This window comes from Vulpes vulpes, chromosome 4 (genome assembly GCF_048418805.1).
Source record: "Vulpes vulpes isolate BD-2025 chromosome 4, VulVul3, whole genome shotgun sequence".
NCBI lineage: Eukaryota > Metazoa > Chordata > Mammalia > Carnivora > Canidae > Vulpes > Vulpes vulpes.
The window spans coordinates 137883694-137899528 of record NC_132783.1 but is presented as its reverse complement, the minus strand read 5'-3'; the positions used below and the strand labels follow the sequence as shown (position 1 = coordinate 137899528).

Below are 15835 nucleotides of genomic sequence, written 5' to 3'. Positions count from 1 at the left end.
TAGGAACGGAAAAACTAGTTACTTCCTAAACTGAAAACTAAAACGTTCTGAACGAAAATGCAAACTAAAAACTTTGTTTTCTGGGAAATTCCAATGATTAGAAAAATTTCAGATATTAAGTGCAAAGTGTGTGTTATTTTCTCAGCATCAAATTGAATCTTTAATATGTGTTTAGCTCCTGGTAGTAAATCTGTTGAAATAGTCTTCAAAAATTTTATAATCAAGTAACAGAACATGTAAGTTTGTTCATAACATTCAGTGTTTGTTATTTAAAAAAGTTTGGTAATAGACTAGTCCTGTCAGTGCTAAATTTCTATATAAATTCCACTGTAGGAATCACCCTGGGCATGATATTTACTCCTTAGAGGATGAATAATAAAAGAGAAAGAGAAACGATAAAACATGGAACAGAAAAGGAATCATATGCAATCTTCCTGTGAAGTTTCTATCTTTTGGTTTAGGTCTTATTCTCCAGATTAAACCAAGGCAAGTTTTCTGGCAGTTTTTCAGATTTGCAAATAATTATTATGTACAATTCTCCTTCTCTCTCTTCTCCTTTCCCATGTCTTAAATTGTCTATATTCTATTTTCTGGACAATCCCCATTGTTAGTAAAACTTTACATTCCCTAAGGGTTCTTATCTCCAGTCTACAGGTCTTTAGTTCTTTTAAGATATCCTCAAATATACGGTGACTTGCAATCTCCTTGATAAAATTTTCAATGAAAAAAACCCCAAAACTCCTCTAGTCTATTTGTACACATTTTAAATGTCATCCAGTTTATATTCCATGAGTTAACTGATCATGAAGAAACAGAATTAGAACTATTACCTTTTATTCTGAAAACTATTCTATTCATGAAGGAAGAGTGTTTTAGATTTTCTTGTCATCTACATAACATTCCTTACATGTACTTCATATATTCTCAAATAAAATTCACTGATTGATTCCATAGAAAAAATTGTACAAAAGACTTAATCATTCACAAGCATATTTATAATAGTTCATATTTCAAAGGTCTCACATCCTATTGATGGGTAGATAACGAGGGTTCAATAACACTTGTCCATATTTAAGTGGCAGAGGCAAAACAGCATAACTTGTACTAAAAGCTCTTTTACAGTCTTGCTGCATTCTAGTTCCAAATCATATGCAGTAACTCAGCTGTTCTTAATTCCCTGAGTGAATCATGTTTTGCCTATAAAGATGTAAAAAATTTGTTATAAGTGAGATCAGAACTGCTTCTAGGAATTAAATAAAATGATATTCATTTTTATAAATACTAGTTTATTTCATAAAAATACAAAAATATAAATATACATTTATAAAAATATGAATGAATTAACACAAAGACATTCTTCAACTAAATAAATATGGCAGTAATAGTCATTCCTATTTCTTTAGGGATATATATATTTTCATATTAATTTACAAAGCCGTTGCACAATGTTTAATAGTAAAGGTGACTGTAAGTCAGATAAGAAAACATTTATAAAGTCTTTATATTTAAGGAAAGGCACAAAAAGCCTTTTATGTAATTTTTATTGATTATTGATGTGATATACTTTCCTTCAGAGATTGTTAGGCAAAGAGAGTGAACTGGTTATTATTACTTTTTTTAAAAATCTATATCATTCGTATTCATTCACGGAAACTTACTGATTAAGCAAACCCTTACTAAGACAACACCTACGTATTGTTTGTGATTTTGATTTTTTAAAAAATTTCCTCCAAGGAAGAGAATGCAGGCCACTCAATCTAGGAACAAGGAGAGTACTTCCAAAAACATGGGTCAACTCATACAATACTCTTAATCTCGGTCACTGTCATCACCCCCATACATATCAGCAAGCTTTTTAAAACGAGGCCCCCAGTCGCTGAGGTAATCATAATCTTGGTTACAATCTGCTGTGAGAGACTCCAAAGAACTGAGTGAATCTGCGATGGAATCATTCCCTTCGTAGGCGTATGTTGCCAGTGAATCGTAAGGTGGTGCACTTGGGTCTGAGTCATTTTCTTTTAATCTTCGGTGGATGAAATCTTGTACATCAATATTTTCCCACAGAGGCACAGTCCTCCTTATCTGAAAAATAGTTTCAGGCATTACATCCCTTCTAAGTTTACTGTCTTCTCTTGCTTCTGGATTCCTTAGCGTGCCAATGTCAAAAGCTTGGGTATCTTCTTCCCCTCCACCTTCATCATTGTAGGTCACAATGTTGTCCCGGACATCATCCTTTGAAATAATCAGGGGTTCCTTTTTCCTCTGCCTCTTCAGTGCGGCAAACAGTACAACTAAAACTATTCACAAAACAAAGAGAAAATAGTGAGATTTCATGAATCAGGTGTAAAGTCACTATAAGAAGACTTTGGCGAGGGGAGTTTGTGTGGTTATGAGAGATGCTAAGATTTGTTTGGACAGAGGAACTATCTTACACAAATACAAAGTGCCTCGGCCAATGAGTGGGTGTCCTGTATTGGTAAAGGAGCAGTGATTAGAGTCCATTTATTTACTTTCAAGACTCCACTCTCCTATAGAGCTCTGGCCTTGAAAAAGCCTTACTCAGTTATGGCTAATTCATTTAGCCAACTGTTAATTATGTGATACCTCCTTCCTCTCAACAGTGTGCTTGCTTAAAAATACTAAAATTCTAAAGCTACAGTCATTATTATCCCGAGAGAAATTAAAACCAATTTAAAGTTTTCTTAATGACTCAAGGGAATATATGCAATCATAAATATGCATGTATAATATGTATGCATTATATATGTATGTATTACACTTATGAATATATGTGTGTGCATATATACATAAATACATACGTGCTACTGATCTAATTCCTTCCAGTAGCTCATATTTATTTAAATTCCTTTAAGGACGTGGTTTTGAAAGCCTACTTAAATTCTGAAATATAACTATAAACAGCAATATACAATTCAAAGTCTAACTTATCTTTAACCTGTACTCATCTTATAGGGTAGCTCAGACTAATTATCTTGTTACTGAGGACTCCCTGGACTTAGACAGTTGCATTGGAACTTTCTGGCTAAAATGTTAATTGTAATCTATTTGCTATATTATTTTTATTATTTACATATCTGTGTTATCAAGTTAACTATGAACCTCCCTACGTAGTACATACTTTCTTGTTTTTCGTTATATTACTAAAATTTAACATATGCATGTATGTGACAATGAATCTCTGCAAAATAAATGTTTTGCAATTTACACATACATTTTAAAAAAGAAAAAAATACATGATTTCCAAAATAAAAATTTTCCATTGAAAATGGCCAAGTCCCTAATTTTATATATAAGAAAAGTTAAGAGGGATGTCTGGGTGGCTCAGTGGTAGAGCATCTGCCTTTGGCTCAGGGCATGATCCTGGGGTCCTGGGATCGAGTTCCACATTGGGCTTCCTACATGGAGCCTGCTTCTCCCTCTGCCTATGTCTCTGCCTCTCTCTGTGTGTCCTTCATGAATAAATAAACAAAAAAAGTTAAGAAATGAAGATAGTCTCCCTAAAGCACACTTGCACATTGTGTGGGATAAATAAAAAACAGCTTTCCCTTACTTCAGGTAGCTAAATGTTTTGTCAATACCCCTTATGTTTTATTAAAAAACAAGAAAATATTGGCTCAAAAATCTGTCATTTCTTTTCTCAATTATCGTATTGAGATTTCACAAAGCAAACTCATTTACATCGAGACCAAATTCACCATGGCCCTTGAGTTCCCTATAACGCCATTAAAAGCCTGTTTAATGCTATTTTCATATTTGCCCCACACACATTCCTTTGCTCCTACTAATTGGTAGCAATAATGAAAAAAAAATCATTAGAAGCATCTTCAGTTAACCTCCACAGGATAGGCTGTCCCGAGCTATATTCAAAATCATCTTGGAGACAATTAAAAAAATATTTTCAATAAAAATAAATCATATATATACTCTTCCCTATTAAAGGATGAAAATAAGTTATTTAACGCCAACACAGATCTGAAATCCACCAATCTAGTGAATTGTGCAGTAAAAAGAAGGTTCCTTCTAAATTTAATATTGAATTAATTTATAAATTCTCTACTTTCCTCAACATTTTTATAAATTCTGACTATAAAAGAACAACAATATAGTCAAATTATTTTCAGGGCTTCAGAGCTAATATAATATTTAACTCCCACAAATGAACCTTAGAACCTGTTCTGAGTTTTTTCTCCTCTGTTAGGTCAAAATCATTTGCATCATTTCCCTAGGCTGAGGTTATTAATTGAATAGAATTCGGAGAGATTAAGATAAGTAACAGAAAAAAGTGTATCATTATCTTTATTAATCTATAACTGGAATTTAGTATTTCTATTTTGAGCATCAGAATATCAGTTACAATAGTCATAGTAAGAGTGTGTATGATTATTAGACCAATAGAAATCACAGATATTTTATATTGCATTTTAGTTATGATGTATCTCAAATGATCATTAAACTTGCACTAGAACAAGGCACATATGACAATAATTAAGCACAATTTGCTTTTATTTTTTGTTTAATTTGGACAAATGTATTTCTTTTGTCTAATATATCCTATTTTTATTAATTTAAATTATTATTCTAAATAGTTTCCATAATTATTTTTTGTTTAATTTGGACACATGTATTTCTTTTGTCTTATATATCCTATTTTTATTAATTTAAATTATTATTCTAAATAGTTTCCATAAGCTTCATCTGACTTCCAAGGTGTCTAAGAAACCCAAAAGCTTTAAGGGTCCCTCCTCAGGTTTTAATGCTTGACTTTGCCTTGTAACATAGACAAACTTAAAAGCCACATTTCTTCAAACTGTAACAGATATGTCTAAAATATCATTGTTCTGTATCACTACCTTGCAAAGAGCAGACTTTCTTTACTATAGAAGTTTAGTTAACTGTGTGAACAACAGGTGTTGTAGAGGATGTGGAGAAAAGGGAATGCAAGCATGTGCAGCCACTCTGGAAAACAGTATGGAAGTTCCTCAAAGTTAAAAATAGAGCTACTCTAAGGACCAGCAATTGCACCACTATGTATTTACCTAAAGGATACAAAAATACTAATTCAAAGGGATATATGCTCCCAGATGTCTATAACAGCATTATCAACAATAGTCAAATTATGGAAAGAGCCCTAGTGTCCATCGACTGGTGAATGGATAAAGAAGTGGTGTGTGTATATGTATACATATATTACTCAACCATAAACAAGAATGAAATCTTGCCATTTGCAACAACATGGACAGAGCTAGAGTGTATTATGCTAAGTGAAATAAGTCAGAGAAGGACAAATACCATATGATTTCACTCTTGTGTAATTTAAGAAACAAAACAGATGAACATAAGAAAGGAAAAAAGAGCAGGAAACCATAAGAGACAGATTCTTAACTATAGAGAACAAACAGAGATGCCAGGAAGCAGGTGGGAAGGGGGATGGGATAAAAGGGTGATGGGTATTAAGGAGTGCAGTTGCTGTGAGGAACACCGGGTGTTGTTTGGAAGTGTTGAATCACTATGTTGCACACCTGAAATTAATATTACACTGTATATTAACTGAGATTTAAATAAAAACTTAAAAAAGATGAAATTACAGCAAAAATGCTTTATGAGCTTTGATAATGAAACCTTCTAAATTAGAACCAAGTTTAACTGAAATAATAGAAAAGCACCCCATATGTAGGTAACCAGTTGGGAAGGAGGAAAACAAGAAATGTGTGCCTTCTGTATTGCATAGGACAGAAAGGTGGCACACTTTTCAGAATAATGGAGCAGCCCTCGGGATTTCTGTATAGAAAAAAAAAATACTATACAATTTAGTTTCATAATATTATTGATCTAAGCTTATTTGGAGAGTGTTTTTGTTCCCCCACGTATGCATGCATGTCTTCATGTCTGTGTGTATCATCTTAATATGGAAATTTTAAAAATAAAATTTGAAATATACACATGTCCATGTTGTTCAAAATAAGGGAAGTAGAACTATTTGAGCACATAGAACAATATAATATCAGTAGCACTTAGATGAAAGGTAAGCCAACATTTATTCTTCGTGAGGATACCAAAATATTTTACAGGAGAGTTGACCTTTCTAGCAGCAATTCTGAGATGTGGCTTGGTGATATGTATGTTCGGAAGCACCCTGAGAAAATGTTTTTCTAAATAGTTGGATCATTTTAGCTGAGACAAGTGTTTTCCCCTCACTTTCATCAATCCCCCACTGAAGTCCTGCAAGGATATCTGGCCAGAGGGATTTCATCCAGATAGCTTGAAAGGATTTGCAGTGAAAAGGAGCCAGCACATATGAGCGTTGGAACATAAATTTGGCTGGCTCTCATGCCCTCAGCATAAGCATTTTGGATGAATATTTGACGGAAACAATTTTGGGGGAAATGTTTTACAGTGGAACAACTGTTTAATTGAATTAAATTGCTGTCCTGTTAGGGCATACTCCAATAAAAGATTTGCTATTGGAAGCATGACTTTAGAAGACATTGCAGGACTAGGTATGACCACAATGTCATAGTGATATTTTTTTTTAATGAACTTAAACTTTTAATTTGCACCTATGTATAACATGTTGTATGAATAAAAAGCTTATGTTATCTTGACAGTTTAAATGTACTTGTGAATTAGGTGTCAAATATGTATAACTTAGTATTTGTTAGTAATCTTACTTATAAAGAATGTCTTTGGTTTTGAGAATAGTGGTTCAAAGGGGAAATTCTGAAATAGACTTACCGGGTTTGAATGGTAGTTAAAACTTTCTAAATGAGTGAATTTGTATAGGTTATTTAGTCTTTCTTTTTAAAATATTTTTTATGTATTTTTTTATATTTAGTCTTTCTTGAGAAGAATCAAAGTATTTATCTTAATGGAGAGATTAAATCAGTTACAAAATTAAATGTCCTTAGAACAGTGACCATGATTAGCTAACACTGAGCGGTAATAATATAAAATAGATTTAAAAATATGTCTATACCTATGTGTATAGAGCATTAGCCATTAACTCTGTCATCTCTAGAAAGCTGAACCTAGAGCCAAGTGATTTTTTTTTCTAATCGAAAGAACAATTTTAATAAATAGTTAAAAGTTTCAACCTTTAGCTCTAGAGAAGTGTGCTCCTCAGTTGCATCATCACTGAACAATATGGGAGAGGCTTATTGAAGTGAAATGAGCATTCGGTGGTCTGGCTTACCAAGTAGAATGATGACACAAAGAAGGATAGCAATGAGAGCCCCCGTGCTCAAGCCAGCAGATAGGACCAAGGCCTCTGCATTGCAGGACCGCATGTTTCCTTGATTGTCGCAGGCGCACACACGGATAGTGAGCGTGCCAGTGCTGCTCTGAATTGGATAATCATTGTCAAAGATCAAAATCGGCAGTAGATAGGTGCTCATTTTGTTGCGGCTATACCCATCTTTTCGAGTCATGATCCCTGCCGTGTTATCTAGGGGAAAAAAAAAAAAGGTTGGGGAAACAAAATACTTAGGGCAGTTATTCATTTTGCATCCGAAGGTCTCAATTTTAGCTTTAAAAATGTTCTATACCTTTATTGTCTACAATGGTGAAGTTCGGATTGAGAGGAAATTCTGGTACTGGTTCAAAGAAAAATTTGTGGCCTCGGGGAGGATCATCTTTGTCCATGACACTGACAGTCTGAATCAACTGAAACCAAATCAATAAATTAAATAAAGCACAACAAAAAGCAACTCTCCTTGTTATATGACATTTTAAGTCAGTGTTTATGCTTTACATGTGTCATTGACATTAAAGAAACAAAAAACAGGCCATTTTCAGAAATTTTTATAGTTCTGCATAATATAACAATTAGTTAAAGGTAAAAAAAAAAAACTCCATCAGGTATTACTGTGCAAAGTATCACTATGAATATTCAACCACTGGAATATCCAACCTTAAAGAAAAATTTAATCACTCTAACATCTATCCTCTTTTAATATTCATTAGAAAGCACATGTCTGTTTTATTAATAATTGGTTACCAATCTGTTGCCCAAACTAAATGATCGTCTCAAAGACAGAGAACATAACAGATGCATTTTTAAAAAACAAAAGTGCTTAGCACAACCACTCCTACAGTTCAAGAATGCTCTGAATATAGTTTTGGATAAATAAGCAATATGCCACATAATACCAGAAAAGCAAAAGATTTTAAAGCTATGGGCCACCCCAACTACAATCAAATTGCATATTTTACTCAAATTACTTGCGTTTCTTTTAATGGTATTTGCAAAGTTTAGCAAGATATATAAACAAATGCTTTTAGAGTTTCAAAAAAAAAATCAGTGTCAATGTTGAGAAATTACAACACCTCTTAGCTGTGTTCACTCTAAGTCAGACGTGTGCCATAGTGTGAAGAGGGAGCAACAAATAACAGGTCAGGCAGAAAAAATTCCATTGAGTGTTTTATAGTGGAAAAAGCACATTGAGGTTTCGGTTTTTTTAGTCATGGGCCTGCCATCTGTATGACTTGAAATCACAGCCATCTAATCACTCCTATTTTCAAATTTCTTTTCCACAAAAAACAGTTGCACCACTTCCAGGTATAATAGTCCAACTCTTGTGATAAACAGTTATTGGACTTTCACAGTAGTTTGACATATCCATTGTTGGTTGTTGTGTACCTTCTAGAGCTACACTAACCAGTACACTCACTAGTCAGTATTTTTCCCCTTTAATATTAACTATGATTCCATTCATTTTATTGACAGACTGGCATGGAACCATATATATATATATATATATATATATATATATATATATATATAGTTTCTAAAGTGCATAATTATTAATACAAGCTTAATGCATCTTTTCTCCTTAGGAGATCGGATCATGACAAAGTATTTTTAGTACATTAATACTTTTGTTTAACCTCCTGCTCCAGATTGGCAATGATATATCTAATTTTTAGTAATATTTTAAATCATGAACAGCATTGGTCCTCTGGTGATACGGCTGGGTTCTTGAAATGATGAGATGGGCCACTTTTTAAGCATATTTTAACATATGCGTAGCTTAAAATATATCTTTAACCTTGTTAATTTCAACAAGCAAGTTGTTTTCTGCCAAGCATATGAACAGTGACAAATTTTAGTAGTAGTAGCATCTATTAAAATAATTATTAATTAATATCAATTATACTTTATTGTCATCAAACATTACTTTGTAATATGTATCAATTGCTCACATGAATCAATAAAAGCTGTTAACAGACAAGTAAAGACTATATATATGCTATTGTCAATTGTCTCACGTCTCTCCAAAATATATGTTCAAATTCTAATTTCCAGTACCTGGGAATGTGATCTCATTTGGAAATAGGCTCTTTGTAGGTGTAATCAAGTTGAGATGAAGCCATAGTAGAGTAGTGTGGGCCCTAAACCAATGAATGGATTCTCATAAGAGAGAAATGTGGATACAGAGAGATAGAATAAGGATGTCATGGGACAGTGTACACAGAGACTGGAGCAATTCTTATAAACCAAGGAATGCCAGTGATTGCTGGCAATTATACAGAGCGTAGGAAATGGCAAGAGTCCTCTCCCGGAGTCTTTACAGAGAAGATGGCCTGCAGACACATTGAGTTCAGACTTCTGGCCTCCAGAACTGCTTGAAAGCACATCTCTATTGTTTTAAGCTCTCTAGTTTGTGATAATTTCTCATGGTAGCCTTAGGAAACTAATACATCCGTGAAGATTATTTTAAAATGGCTGTACATTTATGAAAAAATGTTCATATTTTACACAGGTGAGTAATTTGCGAAGGATCCATGTTAAAATTATTATGAAATAGTACTATTTGGTGGACATTTAAAATCTAGTATTCCAATAAATAGGCAATCATCCACTAGCTATATGACCTATTTGGGCAGCTGTTGGGAGGCACTGATAAGTATTTATATATAAAATTTATATATAAAATTATGCCCACTTCGAAGGTAGAAAAAGAATACCAGGTCGTGTATAAATACAAATGTACTATAATGCTCACTATAGTGCTGTCTGCTAGAGTTATATTTTGCTTGTAAACCAAATTTCCATTATTAAGTGGATAGTTGACTAAGCTCATTAATATATAGCAATGAATTCTTATGAGAATTCAGCATCAAATGAAAAATAATCATTACTAAATTGAGAATATGTCTATTACATGTTACAAAGTAAAAAAAAAAAAAGAAAAAACAATTTTTAATCCAAATAACTGCATAATGATTCTTTTTTTTTTGGAAAGTAATAATAATACCTTAGTTTTACTTTTGTGTATGTAAGTGGAATATGGTATGTATCTCTGTCTTAGCCTGCTTGTTTGGGCCACCATAAAAATTACTGCAGCCTGGATGGTTTCAGTAACAGAAATTTATTTTCTCCCAGTTCCGAAGAGTGAAAGTCTGAGATCAAGGTACCAGCTTGGTGAGCTTCTGGTGAGAGCTGTCTTTCTGGCTTGCAGACAGCTGCCTTCTCACTACATCCTCAGCTTGCTTTCTTCTGAATGTGTGTATGTAGAGAGAGAGAGAGAGAGAGAGAGAGAGAGATCTCTAGTGTCTCTCCTTTAAAGGACACGAATCCTCTCAGATCAGAGCCCCAACCTTACAATCACATTTATTTAATTTTCATTGATTCCTTAGAAGCTCCATCTCCAGATATAGCCAAACTGGGAGTTAGGGCTTTAAATGAACATTCGGTCCATTGCAATCTTTATTGGAATAAAAGGAAGACAGTATTTCACTTTTATTTTCTATATTTAAATAGACATGATGGAATTACATATGATTCTTAACATCTATCTACTTTTTCTTTAAAGAAATAGCTAACTTGTTAACATTTATTTCAGTAAAATTTGTGCAGTCATTTGTAAAATATTATATTAGTGTCAAAAATGAACACATTCTGCCTTTGCTTAAAATTACGTTAGAGATCTTTTATATTTTGGAGGACTTTACAAGAGGACTTTGTATGTCTTGTACAATCTTTTTATCTCAAGAATATTAAAGTTAAAAAATCACAAAGTATAATTTATCAAACCAAAATATCCTGCCTGGGAGATTAAGAGGAAAATGTAATCAACGAGACAACTACTACTATTCCCTCTATACTAACACAGAACAATTTCATTTTCATACTTCATGTTTTAGTTAGTAATATATTCCATTCTATTCTTTAATATAATTCAGTATAAGCATACTTAGGAATCCAGGTAGGAATTTTCACATAGATATAGTTATAGATATTCATTAGATACCCTGTATATAAATTAAAGCATATCTTATAACTTTTCCTATCACATCATGGGTTCCATAATAAAAACAACTTTAGAAATCATCTGTTTAGATCACTGTGAATGTTTTGGTAAAGGGAGATGAACAGGTGACAAAGAGGATTGACAAGAGTTTGCATCAAAAAATTTTGTGCAAGTGAATTATTTTAATGTTATCTGTCTTTGTGAAGAGGAAAGATTTCTTTAAAGTTTATAATAATTTTATTTACCTGCCCAGGTTTTGCATTTTCACAAACAAATGTTTCATAGTACATGGCAAATTCCGGAGCATGGTCATTTATATCTAGAATTCTGATGAAGACAGGGATGTGGCTACTTTGTTTTGAGTTATCTGCAACGAGAACATGTGTAAGACTTCAGGCTCATTTACAGAGAAGCAGTAATACCACTCACCCCATTTGTAACTTAGCAACAGATCATTTCGGTGGTATGCACTTTCTCAATTGGATTGCTGATGAATATCTCAGCTTTCTTACATGGTCCATATGGAAAGCATGATCAAAAAGAGGAGAATATGATTGAGAATGAAGTATTATTTGTAAGACATAATTTTCTTAGACAGATTAATTATTTTTATGAGGTCAGATCCTATTTCTATCCTAGAGTAGGTGTAAAAGAAAATCAAGTTTAAAAAATGGATATTTGGTAATCATTAAAATAATGAAAAAATTCAACACATTCCTATGTTACTAACGATAAAATTATTTCACTCAAGAAATAGAGTCTACTTAATGCTATCATTTTACCACTTTGGTGTTCAAGTGATGTATCTCCCACTCACTTATTTCTGTGGCTGTAATGGTGATGTTGTGCCAAGGAGATGATTCCCGGTCAAGGGGTTTCAGAGTGAAAATAGAGCCATTTTCGGAGTGAATGCTAAAAATCCGGTCCATATCAGTATGTCGATCAATAGAGTATCTGGCAGAAAAGAGATTCATGAATCTAGGCATGAAGATTATTAGCTCATCTACTATTTCATAATGTTATAGGCAATTCAAGCAATGTTTTCATGAGGCATGACCAGTAAAATCCCAATAACTTTCTTAAATTTTTATTTAATGTAATTGTCATTTAGAAGATTTGATATATTTGGCTTTTTCCATCATTACTATTCTATAATTATGTGTAGTTTAGAGTTATTATTTATATTCATGAATCCTTGTGTCAGTCTTTACGAGAGTTTTTAATTGTCATTTGATTTATTTGACCTATCTTAGACCTATGGCAATGCTTGAGACACATTAAGCAGTCATATTAAATTTGATAGAGAGAATTGCATTAGATAAATTGAAATTATGTCAAAAAACATAAGAACATGCATCCACAGAGTCCTTATGACTATAAGTGAATAGAGAGAAGCTGTGGCAAAATGCATTGCTCTTGAATGGCTTTCTATTCAAGGAACATCTCGGCTGAATCAAAGGTTATCCTCCAATCGATTCCTCTGACCTATTCCAGGTAGAATGAAATGACATATTACACAGAGCTCCATGACTCTTTTTTTTTTTTTTTTTTCATCAAGGCTGAATATGGAAGATGTCATCATAAACTTTGTGTCACTCTATGGTAGAAAATAATGCCTCCCCGCCTCCCCCAGAGATGCCTATCCACGTCCAAATCCCTGAAACCTGTGACTGTATACTTTACATGGTAAAAGTAACTTTGCCAATGTGATTAAAGTTAAAAGTCATTGAGGAGAGATTATTCTTGATTTTCTAGATAGGCCTACACCAATCATATGATCCATTTAAAGTGGAAGAAGAAGGCAGAGTTGGGCTCTAGAGAACTGAGACAGGAGAAAAAAAAAAGATTTAAAGTATGAGAGGGACTTCTCATTGCCGGCTTTGAGGCTGGCGGAGGGGCCACATGCCAAAGACTGCAGGCAGCCTCTAGAATCTCAGAACGAAGCTTGGGCTGACGGCAAGAAAATAAGAATTTCGATCCTACAACTGCAAAGGCCCAGAATCTGCTAATAACCTAAGTGAGCAAGGAAACCATCTCTCTCCTACAGTCTCCAGACAGGAATGTGGCCCTGTCCAGATGAGCACTTTGACTTTTGTCCAATAAGACTCATCCCAGATCTCTTACCTATAAAACTGTAAGATAAGACATCTGAGTTTCTTTAAGCACTAAGTTTATGGTAATTTGTTATGACAGCAACGGAAGGCTCTAATATAAGGAATACCTTTTAAAAGACTAACTTATAATAATAGAATCATTTAGTGATGTCAGGCCATAGTAGGCTACCCTAATACTTTACATCTGTTTGAGGTTTCTGCTGCTGAGTATTTAATTAGGCCATATAGGGAAATAAGTATTTCTCAAACATTAATGTTCATATGAATTACATTGGAATCTCATTAAAAACAGATTCTGATTCAGTTGATGTGCTGTCCGAGCTGGGATTTTTATTTCTATCAAACATACTAGGCAAACCACATGTTATAAGTCTATGGACAAGGCTTCATATAGCAAGGTTATATACAATGGAATAAACTGATTAGAATAAAGATAGAAAGGAGGAAAAAGAGAGACAACTAAAAGACTAATCACCATCTGGTGTAGTTCTCATTTTCCTAGGTATCTTATTAAAGTCACTTAGCAAAAGAACTCCTTTTTGATCTGGTGAATCAAGGAATCACAGCCCCCACTATGAATTTGTAATATATTCGCTATCAGGTACTGACTTTGACAAACATAAGTAATAGATATTGAGCAGCCTATGTTCTAAACATTGTGGAACATTTGTAATTTTAAAAATATTAGATGAAAATCTTATTTACCTAAATTCTATGATTTTTTGTTTGCTTTGGTTGTTTTAGTAAAGAACCCATGATTTAGTCTACTGCTATAAGAACTATATTGAACATAAGAGATCCATTCATAAACTCAGATTTCCAAAATAATTGTTAATACTTTAACATCATGGGGCTTGCCTAATTTATTTTCTGCTAAACTTTGTCAAGTGATTTTCTTAGAATGACAGACACTATTTCAGAGTATTTGGGCATGTAGAAAAAAAATGTATATATATATATATATATATATATATATATATATATATATATACTGGATTTCATCTCAAAGATGGAATAAGTAAAAATTTACATAATTGGGTTCAGGTTCTTTTATGTATCTAGTATCAAAATATAAAACCAGCCCGGTGGCCTTCTTGTCCTTTAGAAGGTTTGTGTAATGGACATTAGAGCCACATGGAAATGGTAGTATCATCTCACTTTTTCAATAATCATAATTATAACTTTCCTATATGATGCTATGAAAAAAATTAGGGAGATTTAAAGAAACTTTAGTATATGGCCACTGCCTAAGAGCTGCACTTCTGGTGGGGGAACTCCTAAAGAGATAGAGGATAACTAGAAACCAGATATAAATATAAATACTTAAAATAAATAATGGTATATACATATATCTTCTAGGAGCAAAAGTTATCAAGTTTTAACCAACAATTCATTGTCACACAAGTATCTGAGATAGATCTCACTTTTAAAATAATTGCTAATGTACTAAAATTGAGGATGGCAGTCATATTAAATTTTCTTTTTAATCACTATTGCTTAATAAATGCTAAAATGGAAAAAAAAAGTGTTTCTTATCTCTAGGCCTCAAGACTCCTACAGTTTAGTTCCTAATGTGTAAGCTAAAAAAGTCACTAGAACATTTTAAAAAATGTTCTATTTTACTTAAATATTTACACCAAATCCTGCTTATGAATAAAACAAACCTAAAATGAACACAAAGAAAGCACAGTAAAAGAATATAACTCAACCACATCTATGTGTATTGAATGGAATTCAATTTATAATATTTGCCTGAATATATTTCTTTCCATTATTGGAAAAATCAATAGCTAGCCATTATCTGCTTATGGCTAAACAGACATTGGATTTCTTCCTACTGTTTGCATTGAAGATCAAAATAAAAAGTTAAAATCCCTTTGTGCTCATTGCTACTTGCCCTAGAGATTAGCATGAGGGTTTCTATGATTGAGGAATAGCTAACAATTCTAACATTATGCAAGTCCAGCTTTGACTCACTTGGAGCTTATGTGGGATCAGAATAAGTTTCTGACTGTCCTACTCATAGATTCTATCTTGAAAGGTACCACTTTTCACGTTAAGAATTCATGGTGAAGAACCACTTTGACAATTTAAAAATAGCTCTCCTTAACACTGCAAACTTCCAGGTCTATATTCAGAAATTTGCTCTGGTGCAAATGATATCTTACAATTTGTCAAAGCCCAGAGATAATTTTCTATTAATCAACAGCCAATATTCTATTGTCAGTGCAGAATGGGACATGCTGGTTTACCTACTAATAATAAATACACTGGATTACCACAGCTGACCAGAAAGAGCCTGATAAACAACACAGGGCAATGCTATCTCTATGTTCCAGCAGATGGCCTATTAAAACAACACTGTTCTATTCATCTCCTTATATTTAATTTTGAGCAATAAGTTAAAAAAAAGCCTACTGGTATAATTTTTTAAATGAACACCTTCTGCAG

The 15835-nt window shown here is 33.1% G+C and overlaps 1 protein-coding gene across 2 annotated transcripts in view; it reads right to left on the bottom strand.

The window, feature by feature from the left end:
* Nucleotides 1-1269: 1269 nt before the first annotated feature.
* Nucleotides 1270-15835, bottom strand: part of CDH9 (cadherin 9) — a 131657-nt gene continuing 117091 nt past the window's right edge. For both annotated transcript variants that reach the window (XM_026005721.2, XM_072757165.1), the window contains exons 8-12: nt 12088-12224; nt 11516-11637; nt 7563-7680; nt 7211-7462; nt 1270-2297 (exon numbers count right to left, since the gene is read on the bottom strand). In XM_026005721.2, the coding sequence (XP_025861506.1) occupies nt 1810-2297; nt 7211-7462; nt 7563-7680; nt 11516-11637; nt 12088-12224 (1117 nt within the window). In that variant the 3' untranslated portion in view covers nt 1270-1809. The remainder of the gene's footprint in view (nt 2298-7210; nt 7463-7562; nt 7681-11515; nt 11638-12087; nt 12225-15835) is intronic.